The 25,417-nt window shown below is 44.9% G+C and overlaps 1 protein-coding gene across 2 annotated transcripts in view; it reads left to right on the top strand.

The window, feature by feature from the left end:
* Window positions 1–25,417, top strand: part of LRRC20 (leucine rich repeat containing 20) — a 464,508-nt gene that overhangs the window by 15,283 nt on the left and 423,808 nt on the right. The window contains exons 2-3 of one of the 2 annotated variants that reach the window (XM_077454430.1): window positions 5,152–5,256; window positions 7,072–7,181. In XM_077454430.1, coding sequence (XP_077310556.1) covers window positions 7,112–7,181 — 70 coding nt within the window. In that variant the 5' untranslated portion in view covers window positions 5,152–5,256; window positions 7,072–7,111. The remainder of the gene's footprint in view (window positions 1–5,151; window positions 5,257–7,071; window positions 7,182–25,417) is intronic. The other variant, XM_077454429.1, reaches the window with a different exon arrangement.

Genomic DNA, 25,417 nt, shown 5'->3' with positions numbered 1-25,417 from the left:
CAGCATTGAGAATTTATAGGGTGGGGCTTGGGGAGCCCAAAAGAAAGCAGCAATTGATAAAGCTGTTTGAAAAGTGTGAATGAGGGGTTAAAAACCCTAGAACCAGTGCAAAGTGGAAAGATAATTAGTGCAACTAAAATAATTAAACAGGTGAAAATTGGTAAGGAACAGCACAATTGTAAAAAAGAAAATGGATAAGTAAAAATCAATACTAAATTGATTAAACCACGCTCCTTCCCAAATATATTGCAAAATGCAAAAGTGATTTCAACTGAGCACCAACATGGTGATATAATAATGAACCCTACCTGTTCTTTTGGAATAAAATTGTGACATACTTCACTATGGAAGCCCTGTCTTTTAAATATTTACTTGTTTGAAAAATGACTTGGGGATCCAGGCATATGAGTTTCGAAAGTAACTCCTCCATGCCTGCCTTTAGTCTGGTTTTGACTTCTAACACCAGAGGAAGTAAATTCAATTCCACATAAGATTTAACATTACAAGATACTAGCACTCCAAGATATGTGAAAGACTGAACGTACTGCAGCTGCACAGCCAGGAAGGCTGAGGCTGGGGCCCCAGGGCCATTGGAAAAAGAAGTGACTTATGCCAGCTGATCTTAAAGCGAAGTTCCACTGAAAAGTGTGACTTATGCTTATCCCCCCCTCCGGTGCCACATTTGACACATTTTAGGGGGGGAACGGTTACTATTCCCACACTTCTGGGAGACGGGGCCGCGGCATGTCTCTTGTAAGTTTGACCCCCTCCTCCTTCCTCTGCCAGACCAATTAGAAAGCGCAGTGCACTTTACACATGTGCAGTAGGGAACCGGCTGTGAAGTCGAAAGGCTTCATTGCCAGGTTCCCTTACCAGGAATGGAAGCGGCTGCACCTGACAGCTGATCCAAAGATTGTTTGGGCGCCAACATAGCGGGCTCCCTGGACAGGTAAGCGTCCTAATATTAAGGCCCCTTTCCCACTTTGATTTCAGTTTGATTTCAATCCAGTTCACATAACCATTTACCTTTGCCTGTCCCTAATCTCCCTTGAACGCACAGCCAGGCTAACTTGTCTGCAAGTTCCACAGTTGCTATGCCCTGTGAAGCGATTGAGATGGTCGCTACACCTAACAATACTATTCAGTCGACCTCTGCACCAGTTATGCCAGTCCAGCCCATGCCCAATGAGCTTCCTACTTCTTGTTCAGCACCTTCGGTGACCTGACCTCACCCTACTGCTACTATGTCCGTTCAAACCCGTTTAAGAGGCTCAATCCATCCTTTGGATGGTATACCTCATTCGGCCAGGAGGGGTTTTCAATCTTTTTCTCAGGGTTCTCTGCATTCTGTTGGTGTTGCAGCTATCCAGCTTGACTCTTGTGACATGTCACCTTCTAACCAACCTGACCTCAGGGATCCACTGACCTCTGCCCAGTCTGTGGGGGACCCTGCTCAGACTCCTGATCTTCTCATGCCCTTACCCATTCCTAAAAAGCCTTTAGTCCTCAAGTCCTCTCGTCCTCTCCCTACCTCGGTTTCGGTCTCTGAGGATAATCTAAAATACGAGGTTAGTCAAGTTTTGGATTCCTGGCTCCGTAAAGGCATTCTTCAGTACCTCGTACTTTGAAAAGGGTTGGGTTCTGAGGAGAGGTCTTGGATCACTGCATCTGAGGTCTTTGCTCCTCGTCTGTTGAGGAGGTTCCATCTGGAGTTTCCCTTTAAGCCTGGACCCAGGCGGGGGAGGGGGAGGCCTCGTAAGAGGGAGGGTACTGTCATGGTTATGCAGTGATCTTCCTGTTTGCTTACCTCCCCTCATGTGTTCAGACTATGAGGCCAGCCACTTCCACCTGGTGGTTTTTATAACCTCTCCTCTAAGCATGGCTCCACCCCAGGCCCTATCAGGGAACCTTTATTAACCTGTGCACTGCAGGCCAACAGTGCTGATCAACCATTGTGTATTCCTTTGTGTGTTCAGCTTCATGTTTCCTGCCGTGTGCTCTTCTGTTGTTCTGTTACCGACTTTGGCGTGTCTTTGACTATCCCTGTTTGCCTGTGATCCTGACCTTTTGGCGTGTCCCTGTCTATTTCTGTCTGCTTGTGGCCCCGACCTTGGCTTTGTCCCTCACCATCCCTATCCTCCTGTTGCCTGCTGTGGGTGTGAGCTGGGGGACCCTGGGGGTCGCGACCTGGAGCCAGTTGCAGCCAAATCCATCCTCACCACTCGAGGCTCTGGTGAACACCTGCTGGCTCTTAGACTCCGCGCCCCAGGGAATCTTACGCTCTAACCCCGGTGGGACCTGTTTTTTTATCTTAATGCATTATATGAAAAGCCTTCTCTGTGCAGCAGCCTCCCTAAGCCCCCCTAATACTTACCTGAGCCCCAGCTCTATTCAGCGATGTCCACAAATGCCTCAGCCGCACAGGACTCTCCTTCCTGATTGGCTCAGACACAGCAGCAACACCATTGGCTCCTGCTGCTGTCAGTCAAACTCAGCCAATCAGGAGAGAGAGGGGCTGACTGACCACAGCTCTGTTTCTGAATGGATACACGCCCGAGCTGCAGCTCGGCTCAAGTGCCCCCATAGCAAGCTGCTTGCTGTGGGGGCACTCAACAGGAGGGAGGTGCCAGGAGCTCCAGCCAGGGACCCGAGAAGAGGATTCAGGCTGCCCTGTGCAAAATCACTGAACAGAGCAGGTAAGTATAACATGTTTGTTATTTTAATTAAAAACAAGACTTTATTATCACTTTAATATGATTAATTAATCTCTATAGAAGATCTACAATGAAATATAGAAAAAGAAAATACAAACATATACCAGCAATACATAAATCAGCTAATCAAAATTACTAAATGTCTGTCCATATGTCAAAATGTGTACATATGAATAAATATGTAAATAAATATACTGTATATGTATACATATTGGTATAAAACTTTTGGAGTTTTTTTTGTAGCTAAAAACGTATAATACATTTATTGGAAGAATATGTCAAATAAAATAGATTTGCCTTATAAAATGATAGCGACATTTATAAGATACTACTAATATCCAACTAAAATGTTAACCCTTTTGCTGCCAGAGCTATTTTTGCATTTTGTTTTGCACATTTTAGGCCTGAAGATTAGTTAGTATTAGTATTCCCCAATCATTATATATTACTTTAAAGCAGGGACACTAAATAATATGGTAGTAGCTGTTGTTTCTTATGTCACATGCATTAGTGCAATGGTTTATCAAATGCATATTTTCAGTAAAAAAATGTTTTATTTTAGTGCACACAAATGCATTATATTATCCAATTTCCGGGTGCAATATAATAATATAATCGAATTTGGTACCCAAAATTGTCCACAGGCGATAACAGCCCTTATAGGTCATCAGTTGGTATTACTTGTGAATAATGGCCTTTTAATCATTGCTCTCACTCTGGCATGCATAGTGATAAATAATGTGTCCTACAATCGCCATTTTCATATGTAGGCACTCTGACGCATGTGTTTATGTGTGTGTGTGTGTGTGGGGACAAAGCCTTTAAAAGATTTTCCCTTTATTTTTCCCTTTAAAACTAAAAAAAGATAAAAATAAACTTTAGCTTTAATCTTTAAAGTATAACTAAAGGAAAAAAGTTTTTTCTTTAGTTTTGGATAAAGTGGAGGTTCACCCTCTCTTTTCGTCCTGTTTACCATTATCATTGAAAGTCCTAATGGGCATATCCTAATAAAGGACCACAAACTGGCACCTGTGCTCCTCTTGGCTCCTAGAACAATATTCAGAAAGAGCTCCCACCACTGGCAATAAAGTAGCATTGAGTATATTAAAAATTCTTAACAAAGATCTCCAGATTGATACACATTGGCTCCCCTACAAAGTCGAATTTGTTTTTTTTTCACAACCTGATGAGATATATTGTGGAGCGTTTTCAGGGAGACCACGCCAGTCATGAAGTCTGCAGAGGCTATAACAGTTAAAGGGTCTACACAGAAAGTGCATTTATGATGTCATGAAAAAAAAATTGAGTGAACTATTTTAAAGGGAAGTATAGTGTAGTTTTAGAGGATGCATTATTATATGATTATATTATTATTATACAGGTTTTATATAGCGCCAACAGCTTGCGCAGAGCTTAGATGCATATTTTAGGTTGTTATTACAGTATTTACATTAAAGACCTGCAAGGGTTGATTGCTTGTTTTCATCTAGGAGACACAGAAAAGAAACACAAAACGGAGAACACTGGATCGAGCAGATGAAAAGTTTAATAGTGTAAAACACTTTAATTGAAAAAAATAAATAAAAAAATTGCATTTACAATGAAGTGTCTTGATCAGTATATAGCATCAGGAATTACCCTCTAATGGTAAAACCGGTCACACCAACAGATGAAGAAGACACTTTCACTGGGTAGCTGGAAAAAGAAGAGATGCTAGCAGGGACACTTACCTCTACAGTGGACATTGCAGAAACCATTTTATTATCTCTGTTTGTGCAAAAAAGCATAGCTGTTCATCCAGATAAAAATATTTGTACCACTTCTTTCAAATTGTTAGGATTGTTTTTTGCTTTCTCTGTAGACTACACAACACCTCCCCTTAGTATGGAGAGGATATGAAGGTTTTATGTAGACCTAACACACTCCTTGTGTGATAATGGCAGGATTACCAGGTTAAAATAAAGTGAAAAAATATGAAAGAAGAAAACTAAAGTGCATGTAAACCCTCACATATACCCAGTGAAGTGAACAGCCTCAGATGATACACAGAGGTGAAACAAATCTCCCTACATAAGTTTTACATGTATAACTGTTGTCATCAGCTATATATATATATATATATATATATATATATATATATATATATATATATATATATATATATATGATTTCCAATGTTTTATTAAAGTTTTTATGAAAAATAAAATATACAAACATTTAAATAGGATATAATATATTCCATTGCTTATACATATGATGGTAAGAACATAGATACCATGTTGAACCTATACATTGTAAACGTTAAAGAAGAATTATAGCCGGATTACAAAAACAGTGGAATAATGGGTATGTGGAGCTCTGTAGCAGTCTGCGTCTTCAGCTTTATTTATTCTTTAGAAAGTACACATTGTTTTAAAGATTTTCTATTTCTGTTCAGCACTGGGAGTGAATTATTGGTATACAGCCAAGACAGCTGATTGGAAGAAAGGCACACACCCCCACTCCACATTGGCAGAGATTTGCAGAGCTGTGGTGTGACAAGGCAAGCTCTCTCCTAATCTATTTATAACAACCTCAGTGACACAAATTTCAGGCTAGTTTTATCTTGGTTAACAGAGTCAGAAGTTATCATGCCTGTGGGTGCAGGTCCCCAGACAAAGACACTATGGGGTTGATTTACTAAAGGCAAAAAGACTGTGCACTTTGTAAAGTGCAGTTACTCCAGAGCTTTGTACATGAGGTAAAGCTCCACTTTGCAAAGAATACCCAATCACGTGCAGGGAAATTAAAAACACAGCATTTTTGCTTGTGATTGGATGATGGAAGTCAGCAGAGCTTCTGCTCATTTACTAAGATCTAGAGCAACTGCAGTCTTTTTGACTTTAGTAAATCAACCTCTGTGAGTTTGGGGACCTGCACCCACATGGATGTCATATTGGGACACAGAGAACTCACTAACCCATTCACTTACATTCTGAGAAAAAGAGGTAAAGCAGAACCCTTGTGTAGCACTACCAAGGCGTAAGGAGAGCTTGTGCATGTACTGAACTACTATGGATGCCCCTGTGTGCATATATCATTACATATCTTAGCCAATCTCTCTTCCATTTATCTAAAAAAAAAATAAAAAAAAATGAGAAGACTTTTCATGGCATGATTTTTACATAAAATTTACCGTATATACTCGAGTATAGGCCGACCCGAATATAAGCCGAGGCCCCCAATTTACCCCCAAAAAAACTGGCAAACTTATTGACTCGTGTATAAGCCGAGGGTGAGACATGCCTGTCCATCCCTGTGTGTGTGTCCGTCCATCCCTGTGTGTCCGTCCATCCCTGTGTGTCCGTCCATCCCTGTGTGTCCGTCCATCCATCCCTGTGTGTGTGTGTGTCCATCCATCCATCCATCCCTGTGTGTGTGTGTCTCCATCCATCCATCCATCCATCCCTGTGTGTGTGTGTCTCCATCCATCCATCCCTGTGTGTGTGTGTCTCCATCCATCCATCCATCCATCCCTGTGTGTGTGTGTATCCGTGTGTGTGTGTGTGTGTGTGTGTGTGTGTGTGTGTGTGTGTGTGTGTCCAGCCTACCTGTGTCCCGAGCCTTTGTCCCGAGCCTCCGTCCCGTGCCTTGCCTCCTTGCCTCCGTCCCGTGCCGTGCCTTGCCGCCGTGCCTTGCCTCCGTCCCGTCCCGTCCCGTGCCGTGCCTTGCCTTGCCTCCGTCCCGTGCCCTCTTCGTCTGCGCCTCGGCGGCCATTGTAAAATTCAAAAGCTGCGCCGCCGCCTTCGCCTGTGATAGGCGGAACACTGAATTTCCCAGCAGCCTGTGTTCCGCCTATCACGGACATCGTATCATCCTCGTCCGTAGTACGAGGATGATACGATGTCCGTGATAGGCGGAACACAGGCTGCTGGGAAATTGAGTGTTCCGCCTATCACAGGCGGAGGCGGAGCCGGAGGCGCGGCTTTTGAAAGGTAGAATGGCCGCTGTCTGTCTGCTCGACACGCTGTTCGGGCAGTCAGACAGCGGTGACTCGAGTATAAGCCGAGGGGGGCACTTTCAGCCTCAAAAAAGAGGCTGAAAATCTCGGCTTATACTCGAGTATATACGGTACTTGAACTTTGAGCACTCAGCTTGTCACAGGTGTCCTGCACTTGTAGGAATGTAGTTTGCCTAAAAGCAAGAAATTGGTTTTGGGAGTCATTATTTAATGCAGAAAGCAGCTCACTAAAGTTTCAACTAATTTTTGACACTTCTATTATTATTTTTTCTGCTTACAAGTTTACAATTGTGAGATTTCAGTAGTAGACTCTTAAAAAGATTGCACAGCTGTTATTGTCTGTTTTGTTATTGTCAGGTAAGCACTGGAGAAAGAGCATCGTTTGAACGCAAAAAGGATGGCAGAAGGAGTAGCCAGAGTTGCACGGAGGGTGAACGATCTCATAGAGAGTGGAGGACATCATCTTGGTAAGTTTTTTTTTTTGCCTTACTTTACATATTTATGGAAGTGACTAATTTCACATTATTTAGATTTGCTTACATTATTCCCCCTGGCAATCAATCAGAAAATAATTAGATCATGATCTCACGTCTAGATGCATAACATGGATCAACATAACAGCTCATCATATCTATGGTCACATAGGAGATAAACATAAAATACTAGTGATGCACCGAAATTTCGGCCGCCGAAACATATCGGCCGAAAATGCCCTTTTCGGCATTTTGCCGAAAGAGAAAAACGGCCGATAATGGAGCCGAAAATGGGGCGTGGCCTGGGTGGGGGCGGGGCTCCTCCCCCGCCCCTGGTGACGCCCATCATGGGGGGTGCATAGCGCAGGAGAGCCGCCTCCGCCGCCTGTTTGATCAAAGCGCCGGGAACATCACAGCTTTCATTTCAATAGCTGTGTGTTCCCGGCCGCGCGCCGTCACACACAGCCCCTCCCCCTTGTCCGGACACTTAGATAGACAGATCATCCGCAGGATTGGACGGATGATCTGTCTATCAAAGTGCCCGGACAAGGGGGAGGGGCTGTGTGTGACGGCGCGCGGCCGGGAACACACAGCTATTGAAATGAAAGCTGTGATGTTCCCGGCGCTGTGATCAAACAGGCGGCGGAGGCGGCTCTCTTCCCTGCACAGGCTGGCTGCAATGGGACACACACTTGGCTGTTTGGCTGCAATGGGACACACACTTGGCTGCAATACACACTTGGCTGTCTGGCTGCAATGGGACACACACTTGGCTGCAATACACACTTGGCTGTCTGGCTGCAATGGGACACACACTTGGCTGCAATACACACTTGGCTGTCTGGCTGCAAAGGGGGACACACTGGCTGCAAAGGGGGACACACTGGCTGCAAAGGGGGACACACTGGCTGCAAAGGGGGACACACTGGCTGCAATGGGACACTGGCTGCAATGGGACACTGGCTGCAATGGGACACTGGCACACTGGCTGCAATGGGGCACAGGCACACTGGCTGCAATGGGGCACAGGCACACTGGCTGCAATGGGGCACAGGCACACTGGCTGCAATGGGGCACAGGCACACTGGCTGCAATGGGGCACAGGCACACTGGCTGCAATGGGGGACACTGGCCTGCAATGGGGGATGCCTCCTGTACCACGTTCTCTGACCATCTCCTGTACCGTGTCCCCAGTCTCTGACCATCTCCTGTACCGTGTCCCCAGTCTCTGACCATCTCCTGTACCGTGTCCCCAGTCTCTGACCATCTCCTGTACCGTGTCCCCAGTCTCTGACCACCTCCTGTACCGTGTCCCCAGTCTCTGACCACCTCCTGAACCGTGTCCCCAGTCTCTGACCACCTCCTGTACCATGCATGCAGTCTCTGACCACCTCCTGTACCATGCATGCAGTCTCTGACCACCTCCTGTACCATGTCCCCAGTCTCTGACCACCTCCTGAACCGTGTCCCCAGTCTCTGACCACCTCCTGTACCATGCATGCAGTCTCTGACCACCTCCTGTACCATGTCCCCAGTCTCTGACCACCTCCTGTACCATGTCCCCAGTCTCTGACCACCTCCTGAACCGTGTCTCCAGTCTCTGACCACCTCCTGTACCATGTCCCCAGTCTCTGACCACCTCCTGTATAAAAATATTTTTTTAAAACAGTCATTTTCGGTATCGGTGCTGTTTCGGTATCGGTTTCGGTTTTCGGCCTAGTGTAGTTTTCATTTTCGGTATCGGTTTCGGCACCAAAAAACCCATTCGGTGCATCCCTATAAAATACCATGAAAAAAAGGAAGACAAATAAAAAGTAATGCATTGATATGTTCAGATCCATAAGGTAGAACGATTGGGAGATAAGTATCCCCTCCTAGAGCTCCAATATCCTGGAACACGCTGCTTAGAGTGTAGTTAGAAAACGCCCTCTTGGGATTTTGCATGCAGCCTATTATCAAACCATCTATTCTAAAGATATAATATCGAGGGTATACAAATATAGCAATGCTGAAAATTAACCATGTGACCATGTCAGCCAGGCTCAAGCCTGGTGGCCCGATGAGAAAGAAGGATATGTAGAAGATAAAAGGTGGGGGGGGGGGCAAGCAGATATTAGATCGATAGGAGCGTAGAATCAAATCTGGTAGACCGTATGTAGGTGACCCAGGGCTGCCAGATCCCAAGGAATTTATCATGAGTGTCTGAAAGTTTGGCTGTCAGCTTTTCATTTACCATGCCTCTCTGTATACACAGCCTCTCTGTATACCTAGCCTCTCTGTATATACCCAGGCTCTCTGTATATACCCAGGCTCTCTGTATACCCAGCCTCTCTGTATACCTAGTCTCTCTGTATATACAGCAGCCTCTCCGTTTATACCCAACCTCTCTGTATATCCAGCCTCTCTGTATATACACCAGACTCTCTGTATACCCAGTCTTTCTGTATACCTAGCCTCTCTGTATACCCAGCCTCTCTGTATACCTAGCCTCTCTGTTTAGATATTGAAAAACAAATTGTTTCCTCTAAGGAGGGGACTTTAAGGAGTGGCCAAAAAAGAAAAGTAAATATTGATGTATAAGGCATATGATAAAACAATACAACATTTTTTAATCATCGTAATCGAAAAATATTCAAAAATATGAACATATACACAATATAAAGGACAATACAATTTACATGTTTATAGGAAACTGGAAAAACACATTCAATATATTGTCATATACAGATTACGATAATTTCACTATGCCATATAGCACTGCAGCAGAAATAGAAACCCAACACGTTTCAAGATTTTTTATATGATTAAACTCTCTTCATCAGGGGTATATGTGATTAATATAGAACCAGCAGAAAGATATAAATCTGCAATCAAACAGAATAACAATACAATTGTAAATTGAATATTAACAAAATGAAAACACATTTATTAAAGCAGATATTATCAGGTTCTAACCACCTGTATTATACTAACGTGACTTTCTCAGTTCTAAGTTCTAAAAACATATATAGGATGCGAACAGAGGAACCTCTCCCACTGGCTTCTGAATGATCCGGCGGCCCCCGTGCGCTGAGTGGGGGAATTAACACCATGCAGGGCACTGCAGACATGGCTCAAACAAACAAAGGGAAGCCCGAACTGAAGCCAGGAAGAGGAGGAAGTAAAAAGAAATCGAGAAAGAAAGAGAAGAAAAAAAAATGTATATATTGAGTGATAAATAGATAGATACAGACCCCAAATATTGCTTGCAATATAGATCAAAAAAATAAAAATAAAAATATAAATATATCAGCTAATTATCAGCTAGTTGTCAGATGGTTCCCACTCACACCCTCCGGATGAAAACCCTTCCAAAAAAGGCCTGAATGATAACATACCATTCAGGCCTGGGGGTAGAGTGGCATTCAATCTGAAAATCCACCGCTGTTCACGCTGGAGCAAGGTCCGGTTCCAGGATGGATGGGGTAGAGGATGGTAAATGAGACCTTAGGATATACCCCAGCGTGAACAGCGGTGACATGTCTCCCCAGTGGGAGAGTAGGAGCACATGTCTGCATGGAGAGCAAATGTTGATAAGCTCGATTCCAGAACTCTTGGGTTGTTTTACCCACATAAAAGCAACTGCAGCTACAAAGGAGAAGATACACTACTGACGTTTTGCAGTTGGCATAATGCTGTGGTCTATATTTTTCACCATTCGGGAGCACTAAATTCTTTGTAGTGTTTATAAAGCGACAGTATCCACAACCTCCACATGTAAAGGTCCCAAGGTGTCTACATGGGTCCCTTAGGCCATCCTCTTTGAAATCACTCGACACTAGCTGATCTCGAAGTGATCTTGCCTTCTAAGGGTAAAGGAGGAGGTATCTGATACAAAAGGACCATTGATTGGGTCCATTTTAAGGACATGCCAATATTTTTTTTACTACTGACTTGACCTTTTTGTGTTGGTTAGAAAAACCTGTAATAATTGAGATTGGATTTCCTTTTTTATTTTTAGATGATGGATTATACAATAGATCATGTCTTGTTCTCATACATGCCTTATTGTAAGCCTTTTTGAGGCAAAAAAAAAAAAAAAGGGGAAAAAAAAAAATCGGCCTAACCTATCGGCCCAAAAAAATCGGCATCATATATCGGGCATCGGCCGCCGCATTTTCTAAATATCGGCATCGGCCAGAGAAAAACCCATATCGGTCGACCTCTAGTTTATACCCAGCCTTTCTGTATATACACCAGCCTCTCTGTATACCCAGCCTCTCTGTATACCTAGCCTCTCTGTTTATACCCAGCCTCTCTGTATATACACCAGCCTCTCTGTATAGCCGGCCTCTCTGTATACCCAGCCTCTCTGTATATACCCAGCCTCACTGTATACCTAGCCTCTTTGTTTATATCCTGCCATTCTGTATACCCAGCCTCCCTGTATATAAACCAGCCTCTCTGTATATCCAGCCTCTCTGTATATACCGAGCCTCTCTGATTATACCCCAGCCTCTCTGTATACCCAGCCCCTTTGTGTATACTCCAGCCTCTCTGTATATACCCAGCCTCTCTGATTATACACCAGCCTCTTTGTATACCCAGCCTCTCTGTATATACACCAGCCTCTCTGTATATACACCAGCCTCTCTGTATATCCAGCCTCTCTGTATACCTAGCCTCTCTGTATACCCAGCCTCTCTGTATACACAGCCTCTCTGAATACCCAGCCATTCTGTATATACCCCGGCTCTCTGTATATACCCCGGCTCTCTGTATATACCCCGGCTCTCTGTATATACCCAGTCTCTCTGTATATACCCAGTCTCTCTGTATATACCCAGCCTCTCTGTATATAACCAGCCTCTCTGTATACCCAGCCTCTCTGTATATACCCAGCCTCTCTGTATACCCAGCCTCTCTGTATATACCCAGCCTCTCTGTATATACACTAGCCTGTCTGCATATACCCAGCCTCTCTGTATATACACCAGCCTCTGTATATACACTAGCCTATCTGTATATACACTAGCATCTCTGTATTTAACAATCTGCATCTGGTGGTAGGTGACGTGGCAAGCTCTCTGGTGGCCTGATGTAAAGGGGAGACTCTCTGGGGACCCTGATCTAATGATAATATATAATGATATACACACACAATCATATATTATATACATGTGTATGCCCACCCAAGCTTATGACTATCTTTACTTCGCTGCTGTGGGTTCTAGCCCCAGATCTTTTGTAGACCTAGCAACGCCCCTGCAGATAAGACACCAGGGGTCTTTAGTGAATAAAAGTGTCAAAAAATAAAGTTACACTAAAGCACTTAACCTCCCCAAGCCCCGTAAAAGAAATTTCGAGCCCATCCACACGTACACGCACATATAAACATAAACTAACGTAACCATTGCACGCACTACACATGTTACATGCAACCACACAGGGAGTGAGATGAATAATTTTAGGACCATTAGTCACAATTAAATCTAAACAGTGCTGGCCGGCGCTCCATATTTCTCTTATATTCACCGACCGACACAGCTCCTCTCTTAGCCATTGGGTTGTTACTCCCACCTTTAGGAGAATAATAGGCATTACATGTTATGGAGAATAATAGGCATTAAATGTTATGTAATACACAGAACTTTCCCGTTCCGCCCAGGGGGTGGTCCCTTGGGTAACAGCCCTCCAGCCAGCCATGCAGTCATCAGTTTTATTTTGCCTAGTGAAGGAGAAGGACCTAGGAACCCTGACGGGCCCATCGGTCCGTGTTTTTTTTCTGCAGAAGCTTGGCTTTTTGCGCAAAATGATAGATCCTGTGATCTGCTATCAACAGCCGGCTGGGTGACAGGCTGGATACCCTTATCCTTGTAGTCTCCCCAGTCCGGCCATCGAGCGTGTGCAGACCAGAGCTCCGCGCTGGGTCGGCCACGACGAAACCTCAGCTCCAGAGGTGGTCGTGAGCTTTTATGCTCCGGGGCACACATATCACCGGGCTACTGATGTTTGTGTCACAGTGTGCCGGGCCAGCAGCCACCCTGTACTCATGAGTGAGTGGGTCTGTAATGGAATGTCACCCAGCTCTTCAGGACTGGTAAGTACAGCTCTCCCTGCCTCGGTGGGGCTGAGCAGCTGGGCATTCCCTGGGAGGTCGATTCGGGGGTCCTTCACCTCCCTCTCTTCTCTTCGGCTCTCCGGGGGGGGGGGGTTCTCACCTGGGGGGGGGGGGGTTGCGCTGGCTGGCTGTGTCCTGAGTCCTGTTTTTCATGTCCCTGGAAGGTGCCTATGAGACTGTGTTTGTGTCCTGTGCAGCACTGTGCTCACTGCCATTGTTCCTCTCTGTCCCTCATGGCTTGCATACAGCGGCCATCTTATATGAGTAAGGGCAGCATGCTCTCCTGGGCTTCGGCTGCCATTTTCCCTGTGATTTGTCCTTATACTGGATGCGGCGGCCATTTTATGGAAGCCTGAACATGTTTTTCAGTGTTCTCTAGTTGCAGCATGTGCTCCTGTGCTCTGACGGCCATTTTCCCTGTGTTTTATGTCCTTATGCTGGACTCTGGGTGGCCATTTTCTTTGAGCCTGAGCACACTACAGAGCGGTTTCAGCGCCATTAGCAGCTGCTTCCACCGACACAGACCTGATTCCTCTGCACCTGGGAGCCAACAGAGACTACAGGCACTACCTGCTGGATAGCGCAGAACCCCTCAGGGTGGTGAGCCCTGCAGGAAAGAGCCCCTCAGCCTACAGCAGTAAGGAGGGTGGGACTGTCACTGTCCTAAGTCCCCTTCGGGTGGCAGACAGGGTAGGGTCAGCATGGCTTCAGAAACTGGTGTTTCTTACCCCGAAATCCAGGCAATTGCAACCGGGTTGCCTGGGACTGCGCAGTGACCTTGGACACCTTGTCGGCGCCAAGATGGAGGCGATCCGTGGGCACGAAGGTGCTAAAAAGTGGCACCTGTCCTCTGGAGAGAGGTCTGATGCAGACTCGGGCCCCGCTGAGGCTGGCGACCCCTGTTCTGAAGTGTCAGATGACGCTGACCAGGACCGTTCGGACAATGAGGATGGGTCCATGCGCGACAAAGCGCTTGTTAGAGCACTTATCACAGCTGTGCGTTATACCCTGAAGATTCAGGAGCCAGCAGATTCCTCTGCTGAGGTAGCGGTCCCTTTTGGGTCCCGTAAGCCAGCCCGTACACCTAAGGTGTTCCCCTATCTGACTTATTTTGACAAGTTAATTTACAAGGAATGGGGTCGTCCGCAACGGACCTTTTCGATCCCCAAATGGTGCTGAGTTATCCTTTTGAGGAGAGCCTTCTAAAAAAGTGGTCGGCTCCTCCGGTCGTGGACCCCTTAGTATCCAGGTTAAACAAAGTAACCACGGTCCTGGTAGAGGGGACTCCTGCATTTAAGGATCCCACGGACAGGAAGGCAGAGGCAGTGGCTCATTCCTTGTTTACGGTTGTGGGGTCAGCAGTGCGACCAGTACTGGCATCCGCACTTGTGTCGCAGACACTAACTCAGTGGGCAAAACTGTTGCACCGCGAATTGGGAGAACAACAGGCTTCTCCTGTCTGCATGGAATTAGCAGACCAATTAGTGCAAGGCCTTAAGTACGTTTGTAAAACGGCCCTGGATACTCTCCCTCTGTTATCCAGGGCTTCAATGTCAGCAGTGGTGCTGAGGCGCCTGATTTGGTTGAAATGCTGACCAGGCATCTAAAAAAGACCAGACCGATCTTCCCTTCCTTGGCGACCGGCTCTTTGGAGCCTCCTTGGATGACATTATTAAGAATGTCACAGGTGGTAAGAGTACTCTACTCCCACAGGCCAGGAAGGCTAAGTAGCCATGCCATAGGCAAGGGACCTCTTTTTCCACTCTTAAACAGCTTTTTTGTCCGCCCGGAGCTTCGGTTAAATGTCCCCAGCCCGACAGGATGACCACGGATGGACAGAAGTGTCCCTGGAACCACAAGCCTAACAAGCCTGCAAACAAAAGTGCTACCGCATGAAGGTTTTCCCCTACCCATGACTCGGGTGGGGGGTTGTCTATGGAGTTTGCAGCCCGATGGTCCTCTCGACTGTCCAACTAATGGGTCTGAGATCTGATTTCCTACGGCTACAAAATAGAGTTTCTCTCTTGGCCACAAAGCAGATTCTTCCCCTCCAGCATACCCCTTTCTCCGGCTCGCCGGGAGGCCCTCTTGGGGGCAGTAAGGGACCTGCTGAATCGCGGGGTGATTGTACCTGTTCCAGAATCGGAACATTTACAGGGGTTCTACTCAAACCTCGTGTAGTTCCCAAGAAGGAAGGGGTACGTCCAGTCTTGGATTTAAAAGCCCTCAATCACTTAGTGAAAGTGCAGAGGTTCAGAATGGAATCAGTTCACTCAGTAGTCGCTGCACTCCATCAAGGGGACTCCCTGGCATCCTTAGACATCCAGGATGCATACCTTCACATACCCATATGCCTCCAGAATCAAAAGTATCTCCGGTTTGCAGTCAGGGAAACCCACTACCAGTTTGTGGCTCTCCATTTTGAATTGGCATCAACCCCCGAGTCTTTACCAAGGTATTGGCTCCAGTTTTGGCATTGCTGTGGCCATTTACATCCCGGGAGTGGAGAACTGGCAGGCGGACTACCTAAGTCGCCAGATGCTGGACCCAGGAGTATGGGCATTGCATCCAGAGGTGTTCAGGCTGCGGTGCCTGTGGTGGGCCACACCATACGTGGATCTTCTGGCCTCCTGTCTCAATTGGAAGGTGCAGAGATTCGTGTCCAGGACAAAAGATCCATGGGCAGACGCGTCAGATGCGCTGGTGGCTCCTCCACTGAAACTGTTACTATGCCTGCTTCGAAGAGTGGATGTCGAGGGGATCTCAGTAATTCTGGTTGCCCCAGATTGGCCTCAGCGTCCTTGGTATGCAGACCTAGTGCGCCTGGTGACAGACGCCCCCTGGCGACTGCCATTACGAGAAGACCTTCTATCTCAAGGTCCGATTCTCCATCCTGCTTTACCATCGCTGGCTTTAACGGCATGGCTATTGAGAGCCAGGTGTTGAGGAACTGGGGTCTGTCGGACTCGGTGATCCCCACTATGTTGAGAGCATGGAAACCTTCTTCTCTGAAGATATAGCATCGTACCTGGAAGGCTTATATCTCCATGTGTGAGGAGAAAGGATGGCATCCGCGCTCCTTTTTTATATCCAGGATCCTGCTGTTTCTTCAGCAAGAAGTAGACCAGAAATTGGCGTTAAGCACTATTAAGGGGCAAATATCAGCCTTGGCTGTCTTTTTACAGTGACCCCTGGCTTCTCACTCATTAGTGAGTATCTTTATTCAAGGGGTGCAACATGTAGTCCCTCCGGTGCGTCCACCGCTACCCCCGTGGGATCTGAACCTGGTGTTGTCGGCGCTTCAGAAACCGCCTTTTGAAAATATCAGGGAGATTCCCCTGTTGACCCTTTCCCAGAAAGTGGCCTTTCTTGTGGCCATCACATTGGCCAGGAAGGTTTCAGAACTGGCTGCCTTGTCCTGCAAGTCGCCCTATCTGGTTATCCATAAGGATAAGATGATGTTGCTTTCGCAACCGTCTTTTCTGCCGAAGGTGGTCTCGGCTTTTCATATCAATGAGGACATTGTGTTACCATCTCTGTGTCCTAAGCCGACACATCCTAAGGAGGTGGCTCTTCATGCTCTGGACGTGGTTCAGGCTCTGAAGGTGTATTTGTCTGCCACGGCTCCCTTCCGGAAGTCAGACTCACTGTTTGTGCCAGTGACTGGTCCAAAGAAAGGCACTCTGTCGGTCACGTCGGCCACCATTTCCAAGTGGATCAGACAAATTGTAGTGCAGGCCTATGCCTTGAAGGGGCAGGTGCCCCCCTTTCCGGTCACAGCCCACTCCACAAGGGCAATCGGAACGTCTTGGGCTTTCCAATACCAAGCATCTGTCGCTCAAGTGTGTAAAGCGGCGACCTGGTCGTCTGTCCACACATTTACCAAGTTCTACAAGGTGCATCGGCTGATACCTGTTTTGGCTAAAAAGTTTTGCAGGCAGCCATATAGTTGCAATTGAGTATGCAATATTTTTATTTTTTCCTGTTTTTTCGATCAAAACGCAGTACTGTTGACGTAATGCACTGTTGCATTACATTCCGCAGGTTTTGGGGCGGTTGTGGGTAGTCACTCCTGTTGAGGGTACCCTGGTTTTGTGGTGGATTTCTCCATGCACTGTCGTTTTTTGTGGGTAAAGTTTCACTAGTTCCCACTTGCCATGGTGGATGAAGGTTTTTATGCAGTTTTCCCACCCCTCGTTTGGCACTGTTTGGGGAAGTCCCAATGGCTAAGAGAGGAGCTGTGTCTGTGAGTGAATATAAGAGAAAATAGGATTTTTTGTACTCACCGTAAAATCCTTTTCTCTGTAATTCACCAACTGACACAGCACCCGCCCCTCCTTTTTCTCTTTACGTTATACTGCTTGTTGACGTACTGATGACTGCATGGCAGGCTGGAGGGTTGTTACCCAAGGGACCGCCCACTGGGAAGAACTGGAAATTTCTGTGTGTTACATAACATGTAATGCCTAGTATTCTCCTAAAGGTGGGCGTAACAAGCCAATGGCTAAGAGAGGAGCTGTGTCGGTTGGTGAATTAGGCTGCTTTCACACTGGGGCGGGAGCAGCGTCGGCGGTAAAGCGCCGCTATTTTTAGCGGCGCTTTACCGTCGTTTTAGCGGTGGTGTGCGGGCGCTAGCGGGGTGGTTTTGACCCCCGCTAGCGGCCGAAAAGGGGTTAAACCCGCCGGCAAAGCGCTGCTGCAGCGGCGCTTTGCCGGCGGTATTGCCGCGGTGTCCCATTGATTTCAATGGGTACGAGCGGTATAGGAGCGGTGAATACACCGCTCCTTCACCGCTGCAAAGATGCGGCTAGCAGGACTTTTTTCACCGTCCTGCCAGCGCATCGCTCCAGTGTGAAAGCCCTCCGGCTTTCACACTGGAGTTAAAGGGGCCGGTTTTTTTCAGGCGTTACACAGGCGCTATTTTTAGCGCTGTAACGCCTGAATACCGCCCCAGTGTGAAAGCAGCCTTACAGAGAAAAGGATTTTACGGTGAGTACAAAAAAATCCTTTTTTGGGGGGGTTGCAGCAAACAAACGACCCGCCCCCCCATCTCCCCGGTCAGTCGGTCGGTCAGTCAATACCCCCCACCCTGGTCACTAGGTTAATCCACCGCTCGCCCGTCCGTCCGCCAGCCCTGCACTTACCCCATCCAGGTCCCGGGCAGCTTCCCCCTGCATCTCCTCTTCTTTCTCCCTACTTATGCTTGGGCCAATCCGGTCACTTCTCCTCTCTGCCAATCAGATAAAAGCAGGAAGACAATAGCCAATATTAATTCACTATTGTCACACAACTAGGTGGGTTCAGTGCTCTGCACCCCGAGCCCACTGTTTTTGAAGCCAATTAGAGCTCCAGGCTCTAATCATGTGCTTAAAAAACAAAACAAAAACCCCATTCAGTTCCATACATCCGGCACCCTGCATGTAGATTAGGGGGCCGGGTGTATGGATTGGGAAGGTGGAGCCCGTGCGCCCTGCATGAGCGGCGACCAATGCAAATATTCAGGCCTAAAATCATTTTTTTAGTGTGTGAAAAAAAAAAAAAGCAAAAACAACTAAGCTTGTTACAGTGTGGGAATTTTAGGCCACCAGCAGACTGTCTTTTGCTGTCTAGTTTTACCTAGTGTCCTTCTGCAGGTTGCACTACCCAATCATGATCTAAAGCAGAGCAATCTTCCAAATAATTTAGAGAAAATAATTTTACTATGAGTTAAAAAAAAAATCTATTTCTTTCTTCAGCTCTTCTTCAACCTAAAGGTAAGCCTATAATAAAGCTTACCTGTAGGTAAAATGAATATCTCCTAAATGTACACACCGTTTAGGAGATATTCACCCTGCATGCAGTCAGTGACATCATCGGGACATACTTCCGCATGTGTGAGAGTGACGCCAATCACACAGCCGGAGCGCGCAAACCTGGAAGAAAGACCTGGGAATACGTCGGCCTTCTCAGTGGTTGCAGCGTGCCGAGGGAGGGCTTCGTTCTAAGGTAAGTATTCCATAATGTGTTAGTATGCGATGTGTAGCAATAATGCTAACATGCCACTGAAACGAGCAGCGCTAACGACCAGCGCGTTCAACGTAAAAGGGGTCTGTCTAAAGGTAGAGCTTTTCTGAACTCAAGCCTTGCTGCTAAGCTTCTTTTGCTACAACTAAAATACAATATACAGGAATTGGCCACTAGATGGCAGACTAGAATTACTAATAAGCACAGCCTCAAACAGAGTAAACAACATTATTTGGCAATCAATGTAACAATTCCTTTAAAGTTCGATTAAATTGACTTACATACATTATTTCACAATGAAGTGAAGAAAAAATATGCAACTGGAATACTGTGGTAGATGGCTGTGTTGGCATATCAACAAATCAAATTCCAGATGTTTTTTGCCCAGATTTTGTTTAGATTGGAGTTTACAGCTTTCATGAATGTACATCACTATTACCTAGGTAGTCATTTTTGTTTTTGAGAAACCAAAATGTTATGGTAGATTGTATTGTTTAAATTGTAGTTTTTCCCTGACCATAAGGTAGACTTTAAAAAATTTATAAAAATCCCAAGCATTTACCTTAGTTTTTACAAGGTTATACGAATATATTGGCTGAGTGCGTCATCATGAAATATATTCTTTTATCTACAGCAAATACTTTGATGCTCGTTATTTAGATCCTCCTCCCATTTTTCATACAGACAGAGGTGGAACTCACCCGTTAAATTACAGAATATTGCAGGAATATTAAACCTTTTTTACAGATACTACCAAATCAGTTTTTATTACAATAGTGTACATGTACCTTCCTATTGTGCTAATGATCATAATAGTCCCAGAGCTGGCCCAGCATGGTTTTTGTGTGTTTGACAAGCTGCTTGTGCATGTGTGTGCTTTGATCAGTCTGTAGCTGTACTTGCACTTGCAAACTTATGGGACTTTTGATTTCAGTTGCTGGTAAGCCTAGTCTATAACCAGAAAATATTTGAGCCAAAGATGTTCAGTTTGACTAAGTCTCGGTTCACACTGGGGCGGCTTTAAAGTCGCCCGTACAGCAAAACTTCAGTGCAGCTTGCAAAGACTTAAGTCAATGCAAGCCACTCCGAAGTCATCCCCAAAAGGTACAGGGACCTTTTTACTAAGTCGGAGTGACTTGAGCTGCTCTGATTAGAATGATTCCATTGCACTGCATGGAGCACGACTTGTCAGAAGTCTAAGTCGCCGGACAGATCACCTCAGTGTGAACCGAGACTTACAGCTGTAAAAAGAAGGCTCAAATTGGGCACAAGCTACAGTTATCTATGAACATTTGCTACCTAGTGATTTGCAAAAACTGTTTTGTCTATACAGGAGCCTTTATTTTTGGTTTATCTTTTTTCCTGATACTGCTTGTGCTTCAAGATCTGTGTCCAAACAATGGAACACCATCCACTGCCCCAGTGAGAAAGATTACACCCTAATACCTTGAGAATGGCATTGTGCAGCTCCACATGTTTTCCTTCGTGAATTTTGCATAGCACAGCTTACAGCACAGTGAGTGCCACCATTTTGGATTCTTCTGGGAGAGCCTTGTTTGCTGTATGCATCCCTGTAACCACGCACCTGGAACTGATCAGTGCACCTTTCTAACAGTCTTCATTACATTACACTGGCTATTAGTCAAATCTTAGGGGAACAGAAGCAAAATTTTGCAGCACCAGAGATGTGGGGTACAGCCTTGCATCCAAGTCCTTATGGCTGTGTGTTTTATGGGACTGCAACTAGCGATTATTTTCATAATCGATTAGTTGTACGATTATTGTTTCGTTTAATCGGCTAATAACCTTAAAAAATAATTTACAAAATAAAAAAGTGGGTCAAATTGACGTTCATTTTCAACTACAGTGATGGGAAAATGTGGAAATAATAGAAAACTTCTTAGTCAAAAAAATTTTCAGACACTGTATGTGGATTTTGTTTAGAAATTACATTAATTTTAAAAACAGAATGTTAAAATAAAGTGAAAATTTCAAACAAAATTCTTTCATTCAGCGAATGTACAAAGATCTTTCGTCTGAATATTCTCATCTGAAAACTGATCTGTGTGACCAGTATAAGGCTCGGTACACCTATGCAGTTTGCTTTTGATCTGTTTCTGCAGTGCTTTTTGCTGTACAGTTTGATTTTTTTGCGCACATGATTTTACTGCAATTTGCATTTTTGCATTTTCTTTGGGCAGATAAAAAACACAAATTGCTGCAAAAATGCATTACATGCATTTCTGCAGCTTCTCCATTGAAGTATATTGAACCAATAAAGCACCATTTTGTGTTAAAAGTCCCTGACCGTTTCAGATGTGAACGTGTCCCATAGGAAACCATGTAAATGAACTGTAGCGCATTTCTGCAAAAAGCACCAATAAACACATAGATGTGAACCAGGTCTAAGACGTTTAGTAACATAAAGGGGTTTAAAAAAACGAAAATTAGCCCTTTATAGTAGAAAAAAGCAGATAATCACTACTGTAAGGGGTTCATTTTTTTACTGTAGAACAGTGAAAGTGATATTTACCGTAGCAATTATTTGCTCTTTTTGTACTATAAAGGGCTCATTTTTAATTTTTTTTTAACCCCAATATGTTACTGACGATTAATCGATTATGAAAATATTAATCGATCAATTTCATAATCGATTAGTTGTTAAATAATCAATTAGTTGTTTCAGCCCTAGTGTTTTACGTAGAATTGCTTTATAGTGCCTGCAGCAATTGGAGGGAGGGAGAGCTTGTTTTATTGCACTGTAATGCTTATTCTGAAAATTAAATTAGCGGATTGTCTATGGCCCGGCCATAGGTTCACTTTAAAGCTGAACTACAGGCCAGCTATCGGAAAAACAAAAAAAAATGCACTTGTGTGACTTCTCTTCCCTCCCCACACTACACAAAAGTAAAATGCTTGTTTATGCCTAGGGTACCACTAAAAAGGACTTTTACTCACCTAATCCCTCCCCAATAGGCTCCCTCCATGCTATAAGTGATTGCAAAGGTTATTTTTTTTTTTAAATAACAAACGTCATACTCCCCTGCCCTGTGCGAGGGTTTTTCACATAGCGACTCCAATCCTCCTTTTCTGGGGTCCCCCAGTGGTGCTCATGACCCCTCCTCTTCATCGGGTGCCCCCACGGAGAGCTGATTTCCATGGGGGCACTCGTGTGCGCGCACTTCCGAGTCCTGTTGCTGTGTCCATTGACACAGACAGCAGGACTCCGCTCCCATTTCTCTGTATTTGATTGGCTCCCGCTGCTATCAATCTTTTCAATGAGTACCCAACACAGGGAGTCTCTGGGGGCAGCTGCAGCACAGAAGTTTTTTTACCTTAATGCATAGAATGCATTAAAGGGATTGTAAAATAATTTTTTTTTAAATAACAAACATGTTATACTTACCTCCACTGTGCAGCTCGTTTTGCACAGAGTGGCCCCGAACCTGCTCTTCTAGGGTCCCTCGCGGCTGTCTCTGCTTCTTCCCACAGGTACTTCTCACTTTCATGCGAGCTCCCATGATACAGCCGGCGGCTATAGCCGCTCGCTGTATCACACGGCCCCGCTCCCCGGCGTGCCGCGTCATTGGATGTAATTGACAGCAACGCGAGCCAATGGCTGCTTCAATCCATCCACTTCAGCCAATCAGCGGCCAGGCTGAACGGCGAAGAGGACGGCGAGGGCGAGCGCGGGACTTTCGAGGGGTGAGGTAAGTAAAACGGGGGGACTGGGGGCACCAGCACTGTGAGATGTTTTTTCACCTTGCATTAAGGTGAAAAAACATTTATCTTTACAACCCCTTTAAGGTGAAAAACCATGAGGATTTACAACTCCATTAAGTGCTCAGGCTGTTACAGACACTCTGACAGCATCAAGTAGATTGCAAAAGCAACAGCACTGCATCAAACACGAGGATGCTGAGGTACCTACTTATAACCTGGAGCGTTAAGTACTGCCTGCCCCGGGAGCAAGGGACAAGGTAACTAACCGTTCTTTGCAGGGTGGATTTCATTTAAATCAAGTTGATTTAAATCACAATAAATCAATAGTAAAAAGGCTTGATTGAAATCAACTCGATTTAAATCATAATTTTTAAAGAGCAACTGTCATCTCTGTCTCGCAGGGCTCCTCCTCTAATCCGCTGTTGACTCACCGACAGTCCCATTCACTGACACAGTGACACAACAAGGTGAGGGACGTGTTGGCAGCAGGTGAGTGGATGTGCGCTAACAGGCGCTGTAATGATAGATCTGAAATGACAGGTGCTCTTTAAGGACTAATTTTTGCTGGTACTTAGAATCTTTAATATTTGCAAAGAAAATGAAGGTTTCCTATTTAGAATAATAAGCTGTTAGGTTAGTAAACATTCCAAAACTGGGTCTTTTTTTATGGCCCGCAGCCATTTTTCTCCGCAAGGGAGGAATAAAGCACTTCAAGCTTTGTGCAGAAAGATTGCAAGGTTTAAAAGCTGCTTAGAAGGTTTCACATTCATTTTTACTGCTTGCCCTTGCTCCTCACACTTTTAGAGCCTGGTATAGATGCATTTCTCTTCAAATAATCATACAGTTTGTAGTGTACATAGATTTGCAAAACAATGGGATAAAGGAATATTCCTGAACGTTGTTTTATCTCGTAGTTACTGTGAAAGTGTGTGAATGCATCAATGCAGGGCATGTTATCTCAGCTTGCAGAGCTTGGACTCATTGAATGAGTTTACCAAAAAAGTAAATATTGCAGAATATACAGCCTCTTGCTATATACCAAAGCTTTATTTCATGCTGAATAAACTAATGTATTAACATATCCTAAATAGAAAACTATCTTTAGGTAGATTTTTACTCCAAAAAAAGCATTTTATTAAAATAAAATTGTGTAAAAATCCCCAAAAAATCAGATTTAAATTAAAAAAAATGTTTTTTTTTAAATTTGTTTTAAAAAGTTATTGATTTTTATCCACCCTGTTTCTTTGTACTGGTACTTGGTAGATTTCAGCTGTAAATATATTCCTCAATAGTTGCAAAGGATTTGCGTCAACCCCCTGCATTTATAAACCCAGATATTATCTTGAAAAACTAGCGGTGACATCTTCACTTTGCTGTACATAGCTTATACAGAAAATAGAGCTGTGGGAGGGACCCAACAGTGCACCCATTTATACTGTCGGCTGCCTGCAGAAAACAACAGGAGAGTGGATAAAGGACCAGCCACCCTGCACAACGAGACATTATGACTTGTTTGTATTACAGGAAACACTTGCGAATTACCCAAGGGACACCAATAATCCAAATCAAAATACATATACCTCTAATATTTACACAATATTTGCTTATCCTGGAGTTCAGCATGAACATGGGCTGTACACCCAACCTGACCTCTTGTAATGCAGTGCTGTGTGCCATCCAGGCCAATTGCTAGGACCAAGCACTGTCACTTGGGGTGCAGGTAACCTATGGGACCAAAGTAAGGCAATGGGAAGGAAGTTTTCCCATTTTCAAAACCAATGTGACATGTTTAATTTAATTAATATGTTAACCCCAACTTTTCATATTTCTGATATGTGTCTGTTGTATCATGTACATGTATGAAAAAGTGTCCTGTTCTCTTTGTATTTCTTCTTTTGTGTAAAATATCCAGTGTTCCAGTCCCCATGCTCTTCTATTTCAAACTGACCACACTAGGAATGAGAGCACGGTGTAGTCAGCTTTTTAGCTGTGCCTGCCCTCCTCCATTGATCAGACGTGCTGAGACACATCCCCTGCACAGCCATTCACTTGGAAGATCAGTGGGCTGCTGTTTCTCCTCCCTCAGGTCTCTGAGCTCTTTATTCAGCTGATAATAGAGTGTATGTGGTCACAAAATATCTACATAAACTTTTACATTCCATTTCTATTTTAAACTGAATGGATTGCTAACTAAAGACTCCTGTATGACAGTCTAAATACCAAGTATAAACCTCATAAAGTAAACAAAAAAACTTCCTTTACCTTCACTGGCTCATTTGGACCTCTAGCACGCCCCTTCTCAGATATGGCAGTTCACAGTAGAAGTTTCCACAACAGAGCCAGTACTGTCAATCCAGAAAGCAGTTGGCAGGCATAGGTCTGGCCAGGTACTCACTGACAAGTT

Source organism: Lithobates pipiens, unplaced genomic scaffold (assembly GCF_037356315.1).
Source record: "Lithobates pipiens isolate NorthernLeopardFrog02 unplaced genomic scaffold, aLitPip1_a1.2 Scaffold_25, whole genome shotgun sequence".
In the NCBI taxonomy this organism is placed as follows: Eukaryota; Metazoa; Chordata; class Amphibia; order Anura; family Ranidae; genus Lithobates; species Lithobates pipiens.
This window is presented reverse-complemented; position numbering and strand designations above follow the sequence as displayed.